General features: G+C 45.6%; 2 protein-coding genes across 3 annotated transcripts; one reads left to right on the top strand and one right to left on the bottom strand.

The window, feature by feature from the left end:
- Positions 1–754: 754 nt before the first annotated feature.
- On the bottom strand, positions 755–15,286 carry dmtn (dematin actin binding protein). Of its 2 annotated transcripts, XM_020636983.2 has the most exons (14): positions 9,185–9,274; positions 8,815–8,958; positions 8,499–8,543; positions 7,779–7,887; positions 6,881–6,925; positions 6,657–6,791; positions 5,888–5,985; positions 5,344–5,449; positions 5,197–5,252; positions 4,330–4,375; positions 3,584–3,591; positions 3,165–3,230; positions 2,388–2,468; positions 755–2,201 (listed from the first exon to the last, which is right to left on the bottom strand). In XM_020636983.2, exons 1-14 carry the CDS (start codon positions 9,272–9,274, stop codon positions 2,088–2,090), a joined length of 1,143 nt encoding a protein of 380 aa, XP_020492639.2. In that variant the 3' UTR covers positions 755–2,087. The 2 variants fall into 2 exon arrangements, with proteins under 2 accessions (XP_020492639.2, XP_065821484.1); XM_065965412.1 differs by lacking the exons at positions 755–2,201; positions 2,388–2,468; positions 3,165–3,230 and adding exons at positions 9,440–9,487; positions 15,150–15,286 and having other exon boundaries at positions 3,478–3,591; positions 9,185–9,265.
- Positions 15,287–17,326: 2,040 nt separating this feature from the next.
- On the top strand, positions 17,327–20,465 carry pbdc1 (polysaccharide biosynthesis domain containing 1). The gene is made up of 6 exons (XM_020636971.3): positions 17,327–17,419; positions 17,870–17,935; positions 19,021–19,080; positions 19,669–19,809; positions 19,891–20,002; positions 20,082–20,465. The coding sequence occupies exons 1-6, from the start codon at positions 17,390–17,392 to the stop codon at positions 20,171–20,173; spliced, it is 501 nt and encodes a 166-aa protein (XP_020492627.2). The 5' UTR covers positions 17,327–17,389; the 3' UTR covers positions 20,174–20,465.
- Positions 20,466–20,499: the final 34 nt, after the last annotated feature.

The raw sequence follows: 20,499 nt of genomic DNA, 5'->3' as shown, positions 1-20,499 counted from the left end.
GACCAGAGAAGGTAGACGGTTTTAAGACACCCCCACACGGCCGTTTTGGACGCCCCTCGGTTTGCCAGATATGAGAGCAGTTATCAGGTCAAACCAACAGGTGTTGCAGTGATGGAAGCAGCAAGAGAAGTGGTTCAGATAGAAGTGATTGTACCCGACCTAAAAAGCCTCTGCATGTTTCTAATAAGCTCCACGAGCAGAAACGTGCTCAAACTAGGATCAATATTGGAGATGCTTTTGAAAAATGGAGAGAGGTTAGAACACAGAAAGGTTTACAGACCGATGCAGAGCTGGATAAACACTGAAGCTTCAGTGTCCACCACATGGCAACCTGCATGAGCATGGACTCTAGAGAGGAGGGGGCGGGGGGAGACAGCTCTCTATGATGTTTAGAATTTAGACTGCAGTACCCATTTTAAACACTAGGGGTCAGAGTTACATACTGCTCCTTTAAACGTTTGATGAATTTGTAAACTAAGTTATTTTAGGCAGGTCGTTCCAGAGTAGAGCAATTTAACACTAGCTCAAAAGAAATGTTTCAGATGTGTTTGATAAGACGTCGGCCAAAGAGCTGAAGAAGAACTCGTATTTTAAAAAGATTGACAAGATTAAAAAGTTGCTCATGAGAGTAAGACGGCGAGCAGGCGCTCGCTTCTTGTGACTGTATCTTTGGTCGAAGTCGGTTTCTGTTTCATAAATCTCCCTTCAGCTGTAGAGTGATGAATGTAAGGGAATCAAAACAGGAAACAGGAAGTAGTTTTCTCAGATTTATTTGATCCTTTACGTCGTACAGAAACAATGAGGACTGATGGTGTGAAGGTGTCGGCAGAATAAAAGCATGAAGCCGGCGGCAGAGAGACGTTTTTTTCTACCTCCGGACACGATCCAATAGAAAGACGATAACGTGGATTAGTGCGACCTGCTCCTTTAAGAGGTCAGAACTGTTGTTAAACTGTGAGAGGAAACGTTAAAGCAAGAAAAACAACTGTACATCAATAAGAATATTTTCAAAATAAGAGCGCCGTAAAAATTACAATCCTCCAATAAATACAAAGCTCCACTTAATAAATAGATATTACAATCAGTTACATGTTTTCAGACGTGACGTGACGTTGATCCGCTGTTTATTCAAGTTAGAGCACAAACGCCAGAGGACCGAAACAGGAAGTCGGTTTCTTATTGGTGGTCTGAGGATGACTGGTGTCATGAAGCTGGTTTTTAACTAGTCCAGATAATGACTGGCTCGCATCCAGGAGAGAGAAAGAAATCCTCCGGGTCATCCATCCATTATCTACACCACTTTTACCCTCGGGGGGGGGGGGGGGGGGGGGGGGGGGGGGGGGGGGGGGCTGGAGCTGATGTCAGCTGTGATTGGATGAGAGGCGGGGTTACACCCTGGACTGGTCTCTAGGCGGGGATTCAAACCAGGAACCTCCTCGCTGTGAGCGAAGCTAACCACTGCAGCGCCCTCCTCAGGAACATAGAAAATGAAATCCTAAACTAAGGCCGAACGTATCGCGGCTCCGAGTTATTTAGTTTGATTCAACTTCTGGGTGATGTGGCAGAAGTTTTCTTTGGTCCAGACTGAATTTGTTTTTGTGATTCGTTGTCGTCAGGTCGTTGATTCTGACCCGAGGGGTCGTGATCGACCTTTAACCTAACCGCTGTTAAATGTGAACTTCATGACACCAGACGAGTTGGATAGCTGCTCCCCTGACGTGCTGGTTCAGCCCTCTGGAGCTGAGTGAACCAAGAACACAGGTATGATGAAGATGAAGATGAGGATGAAGATGAGTGGACACATAACAAGGATGGTTGCAAGCAGTGGTGATTATAAGTGCAGCACAGGTAATATGAGTGTCAGTGCATCGGGTCGGGTTAGTCAGAGTAAAGGGTTAATCAGGGCCAGCCTTCAGTTAACTCTGATCCTCAGGGGGGGAGGGGCCAGCACACATCCAGGGTCGTGATTGGTTAGTAAGATGTGGGATGTGGTGTTTGAACGTGGCGAGTCGCTTGGTTTGTTTGTCTGACTGATGATGTTCTCCGGCGGTTCATCAAGTATTTCAGAGGCATGAGGTCACTTCCTGTTAGAAAAGCGAGGCTTTCTTCTTCAGTTCGTTTCGTCTCCACAGAGAGAGGCGGTCGAACTCGGCGATCGGCATCCCGAACAGCTCCAAGAACTGCTCCGGAGAGAGATGCCTCTGTAGGAGGAGGAGGAGGAGGAGGAGGAGGAGGAGGAGGAGAAGATTTATTAAACATCCTGATAACAGTTAGAAAGAAGGAAATTACATCCAGCAGAGTGAAAACATGACACATACACAACTAATCAAACACACACAGAAACACGACACACAGAAACACGACACACACAGAAACACGACACACACCTCCAGTCGAGTGCGGTCGACTCCTGGTGGCAGCTTACAGCGCCCTCTGTGGGTCACAACCAGAGCTTCATACGGATAAATCTAAAAAAAAAAAAAAGAAAAAGAGAGAGAAAGTGAACTTAAAGAGCAGGATGTTGAATATTCACAAAATCATTATTTTTTATAATTATCAGAATGTTTAGAATTCATGTTAAAACAATCATTTAATCTACAGTCATTAAAATAATATAATCTTTGATGACCTTTGACCCCATATAAACATAAACACAGCTGCTTTAGCACCAACAATGACCGCAACGTTTGCATAGTTTATTATGACCCCCCGAGCACATCTGGAACCCAGAAGCCGGGCCCCTCGAGTAGACGGAGCCCTCAGTCTACAGCGAGGTGATCGGGCACTACTACCACCCTACGCCCAGCCGCCGCCATCAGACTGTGTCGTCCTCACAACCACCGCCGGCCTCCTACATGCTCGGCCTGCCCCGACCTCCACCTCAGCGGCGAGGAAGTGTGAACAACAGGAACGAGAAGAACACGAAGGAGAAATCCTTCCTGCATCTTATCCCGTCTCACCCTCTCCCATTTTATCTTTGATTGATAAAAACATGTTTGTCCCTCTCATGTGTTATTGCTCACTTCTTTTACAGTCTCAGTTTCCATCTCTTCAGACCTCTGGATCTTTACTCCTTCCTCTCTCTATCTCCTTCAGTGTAACGTGTGAATGAAATGAAAGCTTCTGCTGTAAAGATTCTTTAAAGTAGTTCTGACTGAACTCACCTTCTGCTCCAGGATACTCGGCAGAGAGTTTCCTCTGTCCATCCTGTCCCTCCGAGACTCTCCGTTCTACACACACACAAACAACTCAGTGTGAAAGAGGCACGCGTTCAATCTCATCATCAGAAACAACATCAGAGTCATGCCAAAGCAGCGTGTTAGGCAAGGCAAGTTCATTAATTAACATTTCAGCAGGAAGGCAATTCAAAGTGCTTCACACACAACATCAAAAGCATCAGGACAAAAGGAAGTTAGAAAAGAAGAACGCAGTGTGCTGGGTGTAAAGATGCAGCCGATGCACACACAGACTCTGTTCAGACGATCAGGGCGAGTTCATGCAGACGTGCAGCTGCAGGTTCAACTCGTCACAGCTGATGCTCCGCCTCCGCTCATGCATGCACAAACCACACACACAGTCTTACCTGAGCCGCTGCAAAGACAAAAGACAAAAAGAGGGAATAAACTTCAGGATCTTAAGAACTTTGAGGCTGTGTCGGGTTTTATTTAGAGGAACGATTGGACTACAGTTACATCATTTGATACATGAAGATTCACCTCAGTCTGGTGTTTGAGAGTTTAGTACAGAGGTGGAGTTACACGTACTGAGCCAGGCTAGCTGTTCCCCCTCACTTTTTATTTTTATTTTGTTTTTCATTTTTCATTTATTTTTTTGATAAGTTCATATGCTCTGTTGTTCTTTTGCTCTCTTTTTATCTTATTCTTTTATTTTTATTTTTCCCTTCCTTTTTGCTCACTCTTCTTCTCTGTCGCAGAATGAGCTAACAGAAATATTTATCCTTGCCTGTATAGATGATGCACTTATAGGTAGATCTTCTATACAAACCATATACAAATGTATATTTGCTCATTCCGATAGTTTATGTTGTTTTTCTTCAAAACTATCAAATAAAAAGTATTAAAAAAAGGAAAAAAAGGAAGAGGGGGGCAAGCTAGCCTGGCACAGAATGAGGAGAAAATCACAAAGATATCAGGTCGTCTAAAGATCACTGACACGAACCCTGAGCAGCTCTCAGAATCAGATGAAACAAACGTAGAGGTAACATGATGATTCTTTATTAAAGGTTTATCGACTCCTCGGCTGTTTGCACAACGTGTCGCCTCGTTTCTTTAGAAAGTGAACATTAAACCCTGAGGAGAGGAGTCGTACCTGGACCTCCTTTATCTCCATCTGTGGAAAACTCTGCAGACTGCATCTGTAAACACACAAACACATCCTGTCAGGTTTCATATCAAAACATCCAGCTCATGGACCACAGAGGGTGATCTCTGTTAGTCTGAGTGAACCTGACCCTGACCCTGAGATCCAGAGTGTCGGGTGGTGTTGTAGTTAAGACCACACTAACAGGGACCAAGACCTACCCGAGACTAGAGTGCTCCGAGACCGAGGGATCGAGACCGAGTTAAGACCAAGACTTTTAGATCTAAAAACTGAGTCAAGACTATAAATATCTCTAAAAAAATCCTCATCTTGTGTTTAGGGGGCGTGTCACTCACTTTAGACTGTAACACCGGGAAGGTTTCGGCCGTAACCGGGGATAAAAATCAAACTACAAATGAATTGAAGTTATTTGTTCTTTTAGAAAGAGGTGTTTTCCTTCTAATCACAGAGATGATGTTAAAATAGCCAATCAATGATGGTCTTGACCGGTCTTGATTTAAAATCCGGAGTCCGCCCAGTCTGAGACCGAGACAAGATTGAGTAAAAATGTTTTAGATTCTGAGACGAGACTTTCAAAAAGTGTTCTCCAGACAAAAAGACCGATTTCAAGAACTGCAACATCCAACTATCTAACTACCAGCAGGTGACTCTGTAAGCACTTTAATCGCCTTGTCGCTGAAATGTGCCTTCAGGTGTGCCCCCTTTGATAACCCCGCTTTAGGATCGAAAATGAACTCTGAATTAGAAGATAGAGCCACAACTTGTCCTGATCTCTGGCACCACCTGCAGGACGAGCTGTGCGCTGCAGAGAGATGGTAATAAAAAGATTCAGTTTATCTGCACACAGCGACTTACTCTGGTGAGTCCTGGGCCCGAGTGTGAAGGAGACTTTGATGCGCTCGCTGACAAACCTGCAGACAGACAAAAGAAGGAGAAATAACCTTTGAGTCCAGACTCATCCTGACCCTGACAAACCATGAAGGAGAGCGGCCTCAGACTCACTGGTGTGCATGTGTGTTCTGTCGGGCAGCGACTGAGTCTTCCTCCGGAAATGAATCGCCTTCTCTTTCTCCTCCTTGAGGATCAGACGACCCAGATTGGACTTGATCTGCGTTCAGCACAAACACGGAAACATCAAGCGGACATTAGAGCTGATTCTATCACTGACTGTGAGTGTGTGTGTGTGTGTGTGTGTGTGTGTGTGTGTGTGTGTGTGTGTGTGTGTCTGTGTGTGTGTGTGTGTGTGTGTCTGTGTGTGTCTGTCTGTGTGTGTGTGTGTGTCTGTGTGTGTGTGTGTGTGTGTGTGTGTGTGTGTGTGTCTGTGTGTGTGTGTGTGTGTGTGTGTGTCTGTCTGTGTGTGTGTGTGTGTCTGTGTGTGTGTGTGTGTGTGTGTGTGTGTGTCTGTCTGTGTGTGTGTGTGTGTGTGTGTGTGTGTGTGTCTGTGTGTGTGTGTGTGTGTGTGTGTGTGTCTGTGTGTGTGTGTGTGTGTGTGTCTGTGTGTGTGTGTGTGTGTGTGTGTGTGTGTCTGTGTGTGTGTGTCACAAACCTTCTCCAGCTCCTGTTCCTGCAGCGTCCTTGCTTCGTCCGTCAGGTCTTCAAACTCATCGTCTTCCTCCTGCGGCTTCTTCTTCCTCCACTCGATCTCTGCAGGAGTTCAACAAGTGAGAGACTACAAACACAAAGATCCTCTAACCACATTTAAAAGTTTAAAACAGAGCTGTGCGCTACCTGTACTGCTACCTCGCTCAGGTAGAGACAGATTTATGCTAAACTAGGCAGAAGTTACACCTTAAATCCCCAGCTCCTATGAGGTGTGATGCCCTCTGTCAAATGTGGTTGTCATGGTGATGGTGTTAGATGAGGAGGAGCAGAGGGTTTTTAGCTGCTGTTTGGTAGCAGCAGTGTGTTCTCAGTGATCGATGCCTCAGAAATGTTTCATGACTGTGATTTGAGATAATTAACTTCATGTTGTAGTTACAGATCTCACCACTACATGTCACTGTTGCTATCTGACACTATCTGTAGATGAAGCCTGCAGGCTTTAGTTCTCTCCTCATCATGATGCAAACATTAGACTTTGTGTTTGTGGATGAACGTGAACAGAAGTTATTTTAGACGTTCGTCTGTTAAGACACGCTGCTCTCTGATTGGTCACATCGAGTTCAAACCTCGTTTCTGATGTTTAGATTAGTTTAGACGTTACGCTCGACTAGTTAAGACGAACATCCCGTCTCCCTGATAATCAATAAATGAGACAACCTTAGTCACAAAGTAAAACTGGAGACAGGGTTATTATTGGTTCTGATGTGTTTTACCCATGGAAGCGAGGGAGGGGGGGCAGGGCCAGTACTCGGTCTCTATCTTGGACGGCAGGTTGGGGTCTGGGGGCTGAGCTGCAGGAAACTTAGCGGACTGGATGACGCCGCGTCCCTCCACATGTTTGTTCACATCTGCAGAGACAGACACAGACACGACATGAACATGTGTTAGAGTAAAGACAGAGACGGGTTCAGATGTGATCAGGAGAGAGAGAGCTCACCTTGTTTGTAGATAGGAGGTTTCCTGTAGATGTTCATGCCGTTATCTGAAACAAAAAAAACATAACTTTGGAGATCACGGTGTAAAGTCAAAAGACAGAGATACAGAACCCAGAGAGTGTCAAGCTTCAGTGGACTTACAGTCTTATAGAGACTCAACGGAAGGTTCCCTCAGTGTGTCATCAGACTCCATCTTATCTGTTTAAATCACGTTTTCTGAGCAGCTCTTTTTATATTTGTTTGTATTTGTGATCCTGGAGGAGGACAACAAAGATCTTCTCCTCTACAGATAGTTAACACCGACCCTTTACTCGGTGGCCTTTTTGTTACAACCCTAACAAAACTACAAAACTTGTGCACAACAAAGACTGGAAGTCTATAACGTTGTAAGCGAGGACCTACAGGGCAAAGACACACTATGAAAGTAAGAAAGCTTGTAGTCAAGTATAAAGTCAGTGGTTAAACTTTTTTATTTTAAAGGTCACATATTATATTAAATCCACGTCACCATGTTCCTCTAACTCTAACATGTGTCTCTAGTCTGTCTACAAACCCCCCAATGATGAGAAAAGTCCATCCTATCTGTCTTTTGCCTGCTCCACCTTTCAGAAAATGTGTGCTCAAACAGGCCGTTTGGAGATTTTCCCTTCATGACATCACAAAGGGCAGTAGCCCCTCCCCCAGGTGGGTGACCCTCCCACAGCTAGGTGTTTGTTCTGCCCTCTGAGTCTGCCTTCTCACCGTAAACAATAGGACATGGAGCGAGAAAGCCCGAGACACCCAAGACCTTCCAGAGAGGGGGCATGGTCAGACACAGCTCAACATACTTTTCACATGTTACGTCGAAGATACGATCATTAAAGGGTTAAATGTGTGCAGGTGAACATCGTCCTGTCTCACCTGGTCTGTGGAAGTGCTGATGGCTGGCGCTGATTTTGCGTCCGGCCTGCAGCTGCAGCGTGGATCCTCCAGGTGAACCGCTCTCACTTTCTGCTCTGCGCGGCTTCAACTGGAGGATAAACATGCGCACACACACACACACACACACACACACACACACACACACACACACACACACACACACACACACACACACACACACACACACACACACACACACACACACACACACACACACACACACACACACACACGCACACACACACAGTTTGTAAAACTTCATAACTTGAATCAGCTTCAGACTCGTCTTTGACTAAAAATGTATTTCAATCTTTTTATGATAGAAACATTTCAGACTCCAGGACGGACTCTGAACGCCTCGCTGCACCGACGGCTGCAGAAGTCACAACAGAGACATTTCTGTTCTCTGCGGTCTCGCTCGACACAAGAGGTTTTAAATGTCACATATCTTATACAGCGAGGGAGACAAAGCAGCGATTCAGAGTCAGACATCAGTCTTTGTGTCTCAGAGAGGGACTGACTCATGGGAGATCATCAGGAGTTCATACAACACTTGATTTACCAAGCAAGCAGCGACCGCTAATTGAAGCGTTTACTATAAGACACATTGATGATTTAACCCTTTGTCTTCAGTTTTCAGCATGCTGCAGGGACAACACATTTCTCATGAATATCTCAGCAGTGTCAGCGTGCTCTTACCTCAGGAGATCTGGGAGGAGATGACGGAGGAGGAGACAGAGAACGCTGCAGAACACAGAAAGGAAGCATGAACACAGAGCGCCATCCTTTACCGCTAAGAGACACCATGAGCTCATGTTGTTGGTGGATCATATTTCACTGTGTGTTGTCATTTAAAATTTTCTTTTTTAAATTTTACATTATATTCTATTTTACTGTATATATGTGTATTAGTAATTTGAGTGTTTATTGCATGGCCTTGCAGAACAGTCTTTACATTTCACTGCACATCTGTATGAGCATGTGACAAATAAAAATCTTGAATCTTGAATCATACCTCTCTGCGCGGCTGGTCGAGCGGGGAGAAGCTCAGGTGTGGCTGGTAAGTCATCAGGTCCGGCCTCTCCACCTGCAGGATGGCTTTATCTCTGGGCAGAGCAGCCAGGTCTCTGTAGCCCACCACCTGGTCGTTCACCCGGGCCTGAACCCACCATACACACACACACAAGCACAGACACACACACACACACACACACACACACACGCACACAAGCACAGACACACACACACACACACACACACGCACACACGCACACACGCACACACGCACGTACGCACGCACGCACGCACGCACACGCACAGGTATCAGGTCAGTGTTTGTGCGTGATGATTGATGACAGGTGTCTTGAACAGTTTGAGAAGTTTACCGTGATGCCGGTTGCAGGAGACCCTGGCGTGCTCGGGCCCCTGGAGGAAGGCAGGTTGACTGGGGTTGCCCGTCCCTCCACCTGTGACATCATCAGAACAAATGTAAGAGGTGAAGTGAAGCCAGGTGTCGGGCTGAGCTGACTCAGTCTGACACAACAGAAGTCTGGAGTCAGTTTGTCTGACTGCTCGGGGGTCTGACACAGAGTGTTGTATCAAAGTGTCTTTATCAAAGCTCAAACAGGACAATTTTTTACCTTCTGCATGACTGGAGACAAACCTTCTTCCCGTTTGGTTTTAACCAGCTTGAGAGAGAGAGAGAGAGAGAGAGAGAGAGCGAGAGAGAGAGAGAGAGAGAGAGAGAGAGAGAGAGAGAGAGAGAATGCATTAGCCATTAAGCATCATCACGTCAGCCTGAGTTTTTATGAATGGGGTTTCAGGATGACTCATCTGCACTCTAATCAAATTTCACAACGCATACAGCAGACATTTTAGAGGATGACACCGCCCCAAATATTAAGTTTGGGTATTCAGGTTCGAAATCTGAATGTTTGAAGCCTGAGTGACGTCACCCGTCTGTTCCTGCAGGGGGCGCTGGAGTCCCATCGATGGCGGTCTCCATGCTGGAAATGCTGTCTCAGTCTAACTTTCAGTCAACCTAACGACAGGCTGAGAGCTGGAGCTGAGGCGGGTTTTAAACCTCCTGACAAACCGTTAGACCACGCCCACCTGTCAATCAGGTCAGCTACACGCCTTATTGTGAATAACTCTTATCCTTCATCAAATCAAAACTGATGAGTCATCAAAACATTCACCCCCCGTACAGTGTGTGTCGATCGAGACATGAGCTAATCAGACCTGTTTGTTTTTTGAACCAGGCTGTAAACATGTTAATCTCTGCTGTAAAAACAGGCTTTTTAGAATGGGTGTGTATGTGACTTCCTGTGCTTCTGCAGCCAGCCTCTAGTGGACACTCCAGGAACTGCAGGGTTTTGCACTTTAGCCTCGGCTTCATTTTGAACAATGGAGGATGCAGCTTGTCCTGTACAGTAACTACAGAGAAGCTCACGTACCTAGCATGACATGCACCAGGCTCCACCTGGTGTTCAGTGTTGGAATTACATATAAATCTACACAGCACCGTGTTACCCTGTGTTTCATTTACAGGTCAAATAAGCGAGATGATATAACAAGATGCTCCTGGGTAACTATAACTACTGCTCACTGTATGTGTTGTTCACATGCTAAATTAATACTAGTGAATACAGAAATGAAGGGAGCGAATGGATGGTTGTTCCTGCTGCTGCTTTTAGAACAATTGGTGCTGTTTCAAACCTTTCAAACACAAACAGAGACAGCCCCTCCCTCGGGGTCAGGCGGGACTGATGGGGACAAGGAGACTGAGCGTAAAACAACACTGTGAATCAGATCCAGGCCCGGCTGTTATCAGAGCCTCCTCAGGGGACGGAGGAGGAGGAGGAGGAGGAGGAGGAGGAGGAGGAGGGGGTGGGGGGAGGAAAGACACCTTGTACCTTAAAAGCATGAGATCTGTTCTGTTAACATCTCAGCAGGGGGAGGATTTCCTCCACTGACAGATCCTGACTTCCTGTGAACCCCCCCCCCCCCCCCCCCTCCTCGTGTCGGCTCTCCTCTTTTCATCGGCCTCCCTTCTCTTCCTCCTCCATCATCTCATGCACCCTTCCACTTCCTCCCTCCCTCCCCTCCTCTCTCGCTGTTTATCAGCTCGCCCAGCCGGGCCAACGCCCCGCCGTTCCTCAACAGTTATTGCTGTGGTTACACTCCTCCCTCCAGAGAAATCAACAAACTCAGCTCCACCTTCCTCCCTCCATCTTTGATCCGTTTCAAACTCTCAAATGTCGTCCGATCTGCCCCGAAAACCCTGACGCCAGATCAGTGACAGAGGAGGTCGTTGCTTTCTCTGATCAGCTGAACCTGATCCGTGTCAAACGTTGATGTTCACACGGATGTTTGGGTCCGGACAGAGACGCTTTAAAAACACTTTCTAGCTTTACATCATGTAAGCTGCTCCTGCATGCACACACAGGGACCATATGGGAAACATTCTTCTTCTGCAGTTTTCAAGGTGTTACATCTTTGGATTCATAACCACCAACTACCCATGTCTCTCACTGACAGCTTGTTAGCTTAGCATAAAGACTGAAACAGCTAGCCTGGCTCTGTACGAGCAGCTCTGATGTTTTCTGATTCATAAAATATATCTCATTATTTCAGTGTGTGCAAAAAACAAATCATATAACCCTCCGTATGAGGAGATAAAACAGTCAACCAGTCGGACTTATCGATGTTGCTCGGAGTATTTTATTTCATTCAGATGAAGGTCATCTCAACGTTCGATACTCTTTGATACTATGAGTCTAAAACGATGCAGTCTGTTATCAGCATTAAAAAACTATCTCATCAGACAGGTTGTTCAGGAGAGGAAACCTCCTGCACCTCGTCTAAATTGCACAAAAACATCGGCAACGTTTTGGCAACACGACCCTCCGTACGACCGCAGAGCGAGGCCTAAACGCTTTCTGTGTCTGCAGATTCAGCGAGCGAGCTGTGGCAGGTTGACGATGTTGCTACGAGTTTTAATCGCTGAAACCAGGCGGTTTTAAAACAATGCAATCTGTTATCAAAACGATCTGCAACTTTAAAAATGAAATATGTTCCATAAGACGGGCGTGTAGGCACCAACACAAACTGCTGCACGCCGTCTGAACTGATGGACCGCTCAAAGCAAGTTGTTGTGCAATTCAGACAGCATGCAGCAGTTTGATTCATTTAAAACTGTCGTTTTGATTTTGACTAGAATCACGCTAAAGTTTAAAATTCTGGTTTCAGCCCCTTTCATCCCTGGGTTGTCAGTCTCTCTCTCACCCTCTCTCTCTCCCCCCCCCCCCCCTCTCTCTCTCTCACCCTCACTCTCTCTCTCTCCCTCTCTCTCTCTCCCCCTCTCTCTCTCTGTCTCTCTCTCTCTCTGTCAGTCTCTGAGGGGCGAGTGATCCATCGGAGTGGCAGAGGTCTGAGTGCTCGGCCTGTCTGATAGTCTTATCACTAAGAGCTTTTAACTGACACACTCATCAATGCAGACCAGCTCTGTGTGTGTGTGTGTGTGTGTGTGTGTGTGTGTGTGTGTGTGTGTGTGTGTGTGTGTGTGTGTGTGTGTGTGTGTGTGTGGCCCATTAGTGAAACCACACACACTTCCTTTATACAGTCCAGGACGTTTTCTGTACCAAATTACAAGAACGAACACGATCAGGATGTTTCCTCAGAAAGTGAAAGTTGACTTTCATTTTTAAATCATCTTTTTATCGTTCATATTTATCAGTTATTTGTTTTGATCTTAAATATCTAAAACGTTCAGTTAAGAACTCTGACATCTGCTTTCTCAAACATGAAGACTGAAGGAGGATCTGAACCTCCGAACGTTGATCCAAAGACAACCGGACTGGTCTAAGACGTTTCACCTCTACCTAGTGTCAAGACCAGACTAATCGAGACCAGAGTGCTCCGAGACCGAGACAAGACGAAGACCAAGAACAAGGCAGGGTGACACCAAGACCAAGACCAAGACCAAGACCAAGACCAAGACCAAGACCAAGACCAAGGCAGGCAAGGTGCTCCGAGACAGGACCAAGACATTTAATCGAGACCGAGTCTTGATTTAGAATCTGGAGTCCGCCCAGTCTGAGACCGAGACAAGACCAAGTAGATTCTGAGATCTCGAGACCAAGACCAATCTCGAGTACCACAAGACCTTCAACCAGTTCACCCTGACCTGGACGACCCAGAAAGGGACATCTGAACGGGTCTTTAAGGTTCAGAATATATCACACATGATGTAGCAGAGGTGCTGCTGGTCAACAGGCAAGGCAGGCAACTGCATGGGGCCTCTGGTCAGTAGGGGGGCTCCTGGTTAGTAGAGGGCCCCTGGTCAGTGGTAGGGGGCTCCTGGTCAGTAGGGCCCCTGATCAGTAGGTGGCCCCTGGTCAGTAGGTGACCAGGGGTCCCAAGGTGGCCCCATCTGAAAGCCCTCACTGCTAAGCGTTCCAATATTCCTGTGAAAACTTCAGATTATTTTTTAACATAATGGGGATGAGCGCTGGTCGGAGGCCCCCCCCCCCCAAAAGTGAGTTTTGTTTGGGGCCCCAGCAGGCTCTAGAGTCGCTGGTGTTGTTGAGTTAATGTTTAAAATCAGGATGGAAGGATTTGGGAGGGGGTGGTGATGTTTATTCCCTGCGATCGCTGCACAACCATTAGACTGTCTGCACGCCACCTCAGACCATTCGGGCCGGGCGTATAAATGTAAGTATGACACAATATGGTGGCGGCTGTGGCTCAGTGGTAGAGTAGGTTGTCTCTCAACTGGAAGGTCGGGGGTTCAATTCCCAGCTCCTGCAGCCACATGTTTGATGGGTCCTTGGGCAAGATACTTAACCCCAAGATGCTCCCACTGCTTCATCAGCAGCATGTGAATGTGTAGGTGTGACCTGCAGTGTGAAAGCGCTCTGATTGGTCAGAAGACTAGAAAAGAAATAAACAAACTCAGGTCTGTTTACGGTTTACAATATTAAAATAAAAAACTGTGATTGAAAGAGGTCTTCAGCTTCTTTTACTGGATTTAAGTTCTCTTTTTTTCTTCGTCTGTTGTCACTCTTTTTGAGTTCAATTTTCCATGTGCGCGACAAAAAATGTAGAATCAACCAGTCAAACACGACGATCCGAGTTAAAGCCAAACATAAATGGATTACCGAATGTCTCTGGTTCTTTATAAACTTGTTATCTTTGGTGTCTGCTCGCCTGTTCCTGTGACAGAGAGACATTATAAGGCGTCAAAACTGAACATCCATCCATCCATCATGTAGAGCGTTTTTTTCCTGTTCGGGGTCGTTGGGGGGGCTGGAGCCAATCCCAGCAGTCATTGGCCAAGGGGCGGGGTTACACAGTGGACTGATCGCTAGCCAATCACAGGGCACTACATTTATCAGAGACTTAATGTTTTAATAAATCGTGGGAATGCTCCATGGTTAGAGTTTAAACAGAGGTTTGTCAACAGGTAAGGCAGGCACCTCCCTAATGGGGCCCCATCTAACAGCACTCACTCTCATTGCCCTGCTCAGCATCTCATGCATCATGACTGTGAAAGCCAAAGTTCCTGTCACTGAAGGGAAATGAAGAGGAGGGGCGTCAGGACACGGGCGGACATGATGGTGGTTGAAGGAGGCCCCCGATTCATTTCATGCCGAGGGCCCCAGCACACTCCAGAATCGCCACCGAGTCTAAACACCAAACATTTACTGGTTACACCTTCGTTAATGTGAATGTGAGTGTGAGTGTGTGCTCTGTGCATGATGGCGATATAAACTGAATATCTTCTCAGTGATGAGAGCAGACCTCTAATCTTTGGAGGCAGAAAGCTTTTAGAATATTTATATGATTCGATGTCTTCGGGGCCCGGGCCTTCCTGCAGCCTGCTGTGTGTTCAGAGATGTTATAATAACCCTGATCACTGTGATGAAGACAGAAACAGGAGGAGGAAGGTGTCTCCTGCAGCGGATCTGAGAACATCTGCATGTTTTTATCCAGGTTTCATCAAATACACATACACACACACACACACACACACACACACACACACACACACACACACACACACACACACACACACACACACACACACACACACACACACACAAACAGACTGCAGATCTGAAACGATCTGCTCGTCGCTAAACAGGCTGCTGCTCTTCATCATGTGGCCTTCAGGCTCAATAACACCGAGGATGAAGAGGGAGGAGAGGAGGCGAGGAGGCAAGTGCGTCTGCAGCAGCGCGATAATAAAAAAAAACCACGCACACACGCTGGATATCCCGGATTGGACGCGGAACACACACGGAATCTCATTTCGTATAGAGAATAAAGAGAAAAATTGCTTCTTACCTCCAAACAGCGCGGAACGAATCAGAGAGCAGCCGGAGATCATCCAGGAGAGAGACGGTGACGCTCCTCGACTGTCAGAGCCGAGGAGGGGGGGGGAGGGGGGGGAGAGGAGAGGAAGGAGGAGGGAGGAGGAAGGGTGGAAGAGGAAGAGGAGGGGTGATGTGGGATGTGGCTGCAGCCTGCCTTTAAAAGCGGGACAGAGAGCTGCTGTGACTCCCACGAGGAGGAGGAGGTTGAGGAGGAGGAGGTGTGTTCCTGTTGCTCCTGTTGCTCCTGTTCTCAGAGGGAACAATCAGCGCTGTGTCATCACCTCACATCATGTCTGCTGCACGAAACCTGATCATCGACCCTGCTCAGAGGAAACGAGCTGTAGAGCCACTTACATTTAGGTCGTCAAAATGTTCGATACGTCATCGATACGCCTTTTAAAAACATGCAATCTGTTTGTTTTAAGATCAAAAAGTATCCAAACCTTTTCATGAGACAGGTCCGGTGTGCAGGAGAGGAATAAACCATCAACAGTTACTGCACAAAAACAGAATAACAGAATTAAGTTTATATCAAAGTAAGTTTTCACCTTGAAAAGTACAAACATTCAGGTAAAACAGGAAATGTAAAGTAGGCTAGTAAAATAATTGTATCGAACTTCATGACTGTTTTGCATTTAAACAATATGTGAAATAAGCGATATAAATAAATTAAAGAGACATTTTCAGCCCATAAGTGTAAAATTTCACCATCGTGAAAATATGATGTAAATCTGAGATTTGAGGTGAACTGAAACTCGTCAAACAATCTGTGGAGCTCATTAAATCATCTTTTAAATCCTGAAATTCAAAGAATGGAAATTTGTTTTTTAAATCTGGTACTGTCCCTTTAAAGTATGTGACATCACCACAACGTGAAAGTTAAAGCAAAGATAGTGAGAAACACGCGGGACGTCTCACTCTGTTTGATATTAGTCTGCCTTATAGAGTAATCACAACAAACCCTTTGTAGGCTACACATTAAAAACTTCAAACTCAAGAAACCAACATACACTGTAATTCTCTTTTTTTATGGTTATTATATTTTTTGCAATTATACCGTTAAGCAGACAGCAGGTTATCTCCAAGCAGCAACCTGCTGAATTTAAAATCCTGCAGTTCCTCGAGTGTCCACTAGAGGCTGGCTGCAGAAGCACAGGAAGTCACATACACACCCATTCTAAAAAGCCTGTTTTTACAGCAGAGATTAACATGTTTACAGCCTGTTTCAAAAAAAGAAATAGGTGTGATTAGCTCATGTCTCGATCGACACACACTGTACGGGGGGTGAATGTTTTGATGACTCATCAGTTTTGATTTGATGAAGAATAAGAGTTATTCACAATAAGGCGTGTAGCTGACCTGATTGACAGGAGGGCGCGGTGTAACGGTTTGTCAGGAGGTTTAAAACCCGCCTCAGCTCCAGCACTCAGTCTGTCATTAGGTTGACTGAAAGTTAGACTGAGACAGCATTTCCAGCATGAAGACCGCCATCGATGGGACTCCAGCGCCCCCTGCAGGAACAGACGGGTGACGTCACTCTGACTTCAAATATTCATATTTACAGTCTGTGGTTATCTCTCATAAGCCAGTATCCTGTGGTCATATCGATCATCTACTACGCAAAGGCCGCTAACCCACAGAGCCCAGGAGGTGACATGGACATGTTTCTTTTTGTCATGCACACTGCTTTCCATTTCTCGCACTTGTTCAAGTAACTTGCAGGCACGTCTTTATTAAGAGGCGTGCATCATTGAGTAAGAGCCTGATTGACCCGTTTTATAAATTGTGTGTTTGAGTCTTCATTTAAAGAAATTAATCTAATATACAACTACATTTGGTACCTTTTTCTTTTATTTCCTCATATAAAAGGTGCTACAGACAACATTGAGCCACTAGAAGTCGCACTTTACATTCACAAAGCAATTATTTATACATTTACTGACAGTTTGTCTCAATCATTTGGATAATTTTTAAAAACAGTTTTAAGACTCTCTAAAGTGTAAGTACAATAGACCGAGTTCCCACACAAACAATAGAACAGAATAAATCTTTATTGTCCACCATGGGTGCACATTTGCTTTCGGCTCTTCAGACATCTGTCTACATAAACCAGTGTAACAACATTCAGGTGTTCAGCACCACAGACGAGCAGAGCATGCGCACAGTTAAAGAGATCCATCTGTCATCATAGACGATCTTTGTTTGAGAGAAATGGCGTCGGATAACGGACTAGCCTCTCTGGTAGGACTCAAGCTGTGAACTCATGAGTTAATTAAATAAGTTTTAAAGGTGAACATCAGTGAACAGGCTGAATTAAAGCTCTGTGACGAATCTGAGAAAGAATTAAAGTTAAAGCTGTCACCGAGGCGCGACAGTTAGCTCACGTTGCTAATGCTAAGTCAGCTAGCCTGGTTATGAACACGTGCAGAAACAGTCCAGGTGATAAACACTGAACAATGACATGATGACATGTGTTTGTACTGCTGCTGTCAGATCAAGAGTTTAATATGTACTTAAATCATCTGATGTGTGTTAACGTGAGAGAGGGGGTCTTTAAATATGTAGAGACCCCTTCAAGGGTCCTGACTGCTGCGTCCTGTTCACTGACAGGCTGTACAGAAACTCACTGTAGTTTTTTACTGTAGATAATGTTGTAGTTTCAGAGTGTTTGTGTGTGTTTTGTGTTCTCAGGGGGTGGAGGGAGCATCAGCAGCTGTGCATGCGCTGTCTCAGCGAGCAGAAGAGTATGAAAATGATGTAAGTGGACATTTTTTAAATTAGAGATTGTTTTCTGTGTTTTTTTTTTGTTTTTTTTGTGTGATCTGAATCATTTCGCTTAGCTCGCCAATACGAGCCTGTTTGGTACAACTTTTTCGGGATCTCCTCCCAGTTAGGCATGCCAGGAAAACTTCCACAGGGAGGCGTCCAGGTGGATCCTGATCAGACGCCCGAACCACCTCAACTGGATCCTTTCAATGTAAAGGAGTAGCAGCTCTACTCCGAGCTCCCCCTGAATGTCTAAGCTCCTCCCCCTCTCTCTAAGGCTGAGCCCAGACCCCCTTCAGAGGAAACTCATTTCAGCTGCTTGTATCTGCAATTTCTTATTCCTTCAGTCTCTACTTAAAGCTCACAAGGGGGGCGGAATAAAGATCGAGCAGTAAATGGAGAGCTTTGTCTTCAGGCTCAGCTCCCTTCTTGCAAGACGGTTCGACGCCTGCATTACAGTCGACGCTGAGCCGATCCCACCGTCAGTCTCACAGACAGCGATGTTTCTATATCAAATAAAACATAACATAAGAAATCATTGTCAGTTAATTCATGATCAGCCGGACGTACGCAGAGGAGGGGAACCAGCTCTCTTAGCGCTCATGGAAAAAAGTCGACTCGTTCACAGTCCTTCATATTTTCATCAGCTCGTCACTGAATGTCCAAACAGACAAGAAGCGCTAACAAAAGGTTTATTACACACAATCTTTGATACCACACGTTTAAAAAAAGAAACCATCTCTGATAAATGATCGACAGCGTCAGAAAGGGCCGAAGCTTTGAAAAAAAAAAAAACTTCATCAGGAGAGGTGTGGGAGAGGATCGTTCTCTGCAGGTGAGCTCCTGCAAGCTGCACCAAAACATCATCAACTCTTTGAAATGTTTGAAACAGGAAGTTCAGTTTTCTTGTCGTGGCATTGATATCGTTTTTAATAGAATCGTATCAAAGATCAAACGTTCAGATATATCCGCCCCAACAACATGTGTTCATTCTGCTGAAACACAGGTGTCTGTGAAGATATCTCCCAGCATGCCCTGGGCCACAACACTGACCTTTGACCTTTGTTTTCTTTCAGCCCCGTCTGGAGGAGATGTGGGCGATGAAGGCCTACAACCACGCGGAGGTTTACTTCAATGTAAGACCAACATGAGCTCAGCGTTAGCTCTGTTCTCTCAGCTGTAAACAAAAAAAACAAACAAAATGTTTCTGTGTTTAATATGTTGATCAGTAACGGCGCCCCGTTTCTAGTCTCCTCCTCGCGTTAGACAGGCGAGGAACGAGAGAGGAGACACTGACTCTCTCTCTCTCCTCCCTCAGCAGAGCTCGTTAGCTTGTTGTACAAAGTGGAGAGAGTAGTTCATTAATAATATCCTCCTCATGATTGAGATTTTGACCTGATTGTCAACATCAGAGAAAAACTTTATTCAGCTCACAGCGAGACGCTAATTGACGAGTCTGAGTGCTGAGATCTGAGTCAAAAGCTCGTCAATATGAAACACAACCCTTCAGATTGTCCACCTTCAAAATAAAAGCACCATGTTATAATGTCCACAAGGGGAAGCTGAAAGAGCAGAGAATAAAATGTTTACCAGATGCAGTGTGAACAATGAATGAAAATGAAGCCGATGCTGAAGTATAAAATCCTGCAGTTTCTCGAGTGTCCACTAGAGGCTGGCTGCAGAAGCACAGGAAGTCACATACACACCCATTCTCTTGTGTGCAGCTCATCTCGTCGGTCGAGCCGAAGTTCCTGAAGTTGACGAAACTGGACGATAAAATCTACACGGACTTCAGAGAAACATTCAAAGAGCTCGACATCAAACTGCTGAAAGTCGACGACCTGAAGTCGGAGCAGGCCAAAGAGGTGAGAACAAACTCCCCTCCTCTCTGATAGGTCGATAAGTCAAACCTTTAAGACGGTGCATTCGTGTGTGTGTGTGTGCAGACGTGGCGTCCGTTCTGTAACCAGTTTGAAGGTCTCATCGAGGATTTTAACTACGGCACTCTGCTGCGTCTGGACTGTGAGAAGGACTACACCGAGGAGAACACCATATTTGGTCAGTTCACGTCTCACTGTGGATTTAATTGTTATTATTTAAAAGAAAAAACATTAACTCTGTTTTCTCGTGTTTTCAGCCACCAGAGCTCAGTTCTTTGCTGTGGAAATCGCCCGGAACAGAGAAGGCTACAACAACGCCGTGTTCATGTCCAAGAGCAGCAAGAGCTAACCTCCAGTAAGGAACCAATGGTGAACCAGTCCATCCCCGACCCCCTCCACATCGCCCCCCCAACAAGGAGCAGACGCATTTTATTTAAAAAAAGATCCGTCAGTGTTACTTTGATTTCCACTGAAGTCCGATTTGTTCCACGGCGTCCGCACGCGTCAACTCTTTTTGTATTTACTGTAAAGTTTTTGTTTTTGTGCCAATCATAACAAAGTTTGTTTCTTTTGTAAAAAAACACAGACGTTGATTTTTTTCGTTTGTTGTTAAGAGACAAATTAAAGTCAGCTGAATTTTACTGCCGAGTGTCCGAGTGTTCATCTCAAACCTGC

The sequence above is a fragment of the Labrus bergylta genome, chromosome 17, assembly GCF_963930695.1.
Source record: "Labrus bergylta chromosome 17, fLabBer1.1, whole genome shotgun sequence".
Taxonomy (NCBI): domain Eukaryota; kingdom Metazoa; phylum Chordata; class Actinopteri; order Labriformes; family Labridae; genus Labrus; species Labrus bergylta.
Note: the sequence above shows the minus strand (reverse complement) of the source record. Positions and strands in the feature narration are given on the sequence as shown.

Excerpts from the sequence above, each read along its gene's own strand:
- dmtn (XM_020636983.2), bottom strand. The coding sequence starts at position 9,274 with ATGTCACAGGTGGAGGGACGGGCAACCCCAGTCAACCTGCCTTCCTCC. Across the intron at positions 6,792-6,880 it reads ACCTCCTATCTACAAACAAG|ATGTGAACAAACATGTGGAG; the intron begins GTGAGCTCTCTC and ends CTGTCTCTGCAG. Across the intron at positions 5,986-6,656 it reads CCCCTCCCTCGCTTCCATGG|AGATCGAGTGGAGGAAGAAG; the intron begins GTAAAACACATC and ends GAACTCCTGCAG.
- pbdc1 (XM_020636971.3), top strand. The coding sequence starts at position 17,390 with ATGGCGTCGGATAACGGACTAGCCTCTCTG. Across the intron at positions 17,936-19,020 it reads CAGAAGAGTATGAAAATGAT|CCCCGTCTGGAGGAGATGTG; the intron begins GTAAGTGGACAT and ends GTTTTCTTTCAG. Across the intron at positions 19,810-19,890 it reads AGTCGGAGCAGGCCAAAGAG|ACGTGGCGTCCGTTCTGTAA; the intron begins GTGAGAACAAAC and ends GTGTGTGTGCAG.